Source organism: Dipodomys ordii, unplaced genomic scaffold (assembly GCF_000151885.1).
Source record: "Dipodomys ordii isolate 6190 unplaced genomic scaffold, Dord_2.0 Scaffold1, whole genome shotgun sequence".
Taxonomy (NCBI): Eukaryota; Metazoa; Chordata; class Mammalia; order Rodentia; family Heteromyidae; genus Dipodomys; species Dipodomys ordii.
Window position 1 is genome coordinate 62,514,498 of NW_012267217.1, and position 2,089 is coordinate 62,516,586.

At 68.1% G+C, this 2,089-nt stretch overlaps 1 protein-coding gene across 1 annotated transcript in view; it reads left to right on the top strand.

The window, feature by feature from the left end:
• Window positions 1-1,829: 1,829 nt before the first annotated feature.
• Ptma (prothymosin, alpha) overlaps window positions 1,830-2,089 on the top strand; it is a 3,985-nt gene continuing 3,725 nt past the window's right edge. The window contains exon 1 of the mRNA XM_013010537.1: window positions 1,830-2,061. Within this exon, the coding sequence (XP_012865991.1) occupies window positions 2,017-2,061 (45 nt within the window). The 5' untranslated portion in view covers window positions 1,830-2,016. The remainder of the gene's footprint in view (window positions 2,062-2,089) is intronic.

A 2,089-nucleotide genomic window follows, 5' to 3' on the forward strand; every position in this document is an offset into this window, starting at 1 on the left:
GGCGGCGGGCGCCCGGGCGCGGGAGGGGGCGCCCCGGCCCAGGCGCGGGTCTCTTCGGGAGAATGGAAGCCACGTGCTTCTCCTCACTGGCAGCGGCTCTGGAAAGCCCGACCCGCGTGTGTGCCAGGGGATGCGGGGGACCAGCGCGTGCGGGGCTCCATGTCGGTGGCGCCCCACCTCCTCCCGCCGAGCAAGCAGGGAGCAAGCACACCAAAAGGGGGTCTCGATCCCAAGATCCGTGGGCCAAGTTCGCCCAGGATCCCAGGGAACCGAGGAGTCAGAGTTTCTCGCCTCGCCTTCAAACTGCCGGACTTGGCATCCTTCCGCCCTCCTTACTTCCCAGCTCCGGGTTTTCCCCATTCCCAGATCCGAGGCCCCTGGAGACAGACAGCGGGAGCGGCCAATGGGAAGACGCAAAGCGTCAACTTTGTGTTCGCCCGCCACTCTTAGCCAATGCGCGCGCGTATCTCCGAAGTCCCGCCTTCCGTGTCGGGCGCCCCCTTCTGGCAACATAGGAATGGGCACAATCTGCCGCCATCTTGAGTGTGGCGAAGGTATTTTTCTAGAATCCCTTCCTACCTCCTTTAGTCTTTCGTCCCACAAAGCAATTTTCTTAGTTCAACAGCCAACTACCCTGGGAATAAGGAAGCGTAGCCTACGGTTTTCGGACCGCTGGCGTGGGTCGGGCCGCCACGTCACGCCAGGCTTGCTGAGCAGACGCCATCTTGAGTGTGGCGTCTTCGCGGTTCTCTCCTCTGGGCTCCGCGTGGTTCCTTAAATGGCTCCCCATATTTGAAGAAGCCCCCCAGGAATTACTCTTGTTGGCCTAGGGGACGAGTATTTCCCTCGGTTAGGCGCGGTGCTCATGGGGCCCAAGGCGGATGGGAGAGGGGTGCGCTCGAGGGCCGGCGTCCAGGCCCGGGCGGCTGCCCTGAGGCCGTCGCGACGGCCGGGCCGCGGCGGCTCCGGGTGCGGTGACCGAAGCCCGGGGGCGCGGACGCCGCTAGGCGGTGCGAGCCCCGCGGGCTGCTCCGCGGCAGGGCGGGATCCCGCGCCCGGCATCGAGTCCCCGCGGTGCACGAGTTTCCGAGTGCGGGCGCGGCGCGGCGTGGCGCCCGCTCGTCGGTGACTCGGGCGGCGGCCGCCGGCACAGGTGGAGGGTAGCGGGTCACCTCCCGGCGGACCCGGGCGTCTGGGCAGAGGACGCGGGCGGACGGGGCGGCCCAAGTGTGGGGGACCCTAGCAACCTTGTCACTCGTCGTGGGGTTTTGTGTTCACTCGGGCCGGGAAAACTTGTTTCGGGAGGGGCCAGGTGCGGGCCGGGCATTAGCGCGGGCACTACGCAGGACACCGCCCGGGGCGAGCGCCGCCCCGCACCCGCCTTCCCCTCCCCCTCCCTCGCGGGCAGCCGTCGTGCGCCCGCCGCCCCCACTTCCCCCTCCTGCTCCCTCCTCCCTCATCCCCCCCCCCCGGCAGCGGCGGGGAGGGGCTGGACGCGCGGGCTGGGCGGGCGGCTTTGCCGCGCTTTGGCTTTCTGCGTCAGCAGCCCCAGCAAAACAGCGGCGGGGGCGCGCGTTAGAGCGCGCGCGCGCGCGCCGCCTCTAACTCGGCCCCAGCCGCGCGGAGACCCGGCAAACTCAGACCCTGAATGACACTGAGACCAGCGACTGCGCACCGCGCGCCGCGCCGAGGCACTGCCGCTTTAAGCTCGCTTGCCCATTGTTCGGAATTGAGCCAATGAGCGAACGCCCGCTCCCTGCGCCCAGCCAATAATGTTCGGGCAAGGGAGTCCAAGCTCCGCCCACTAATCTATATTAAAGGTTCTGGCGCCGCGTGAGTCCCCCACTGGCTGCTCTGAAGCCATCTTTGCATTGTTCCTGGGTCCAGCTCGCCGCAGCCTCCTCCGCCGCGCGCCTCCTCCGCCACCGCGGACTCCGGTAGCTCTCTCGCCCGAGTCCCCGAACTCCAGCTTTCTTTTTTTCTCCTCGCTGCTCCGGATCACCGGCGTGCCCCACCATGTCAGACGCGGCTGTGGATACCAGCTCCGAGATCACCACCAAGGTGAGGCTGGACGCCGCCCGCCCCCTCG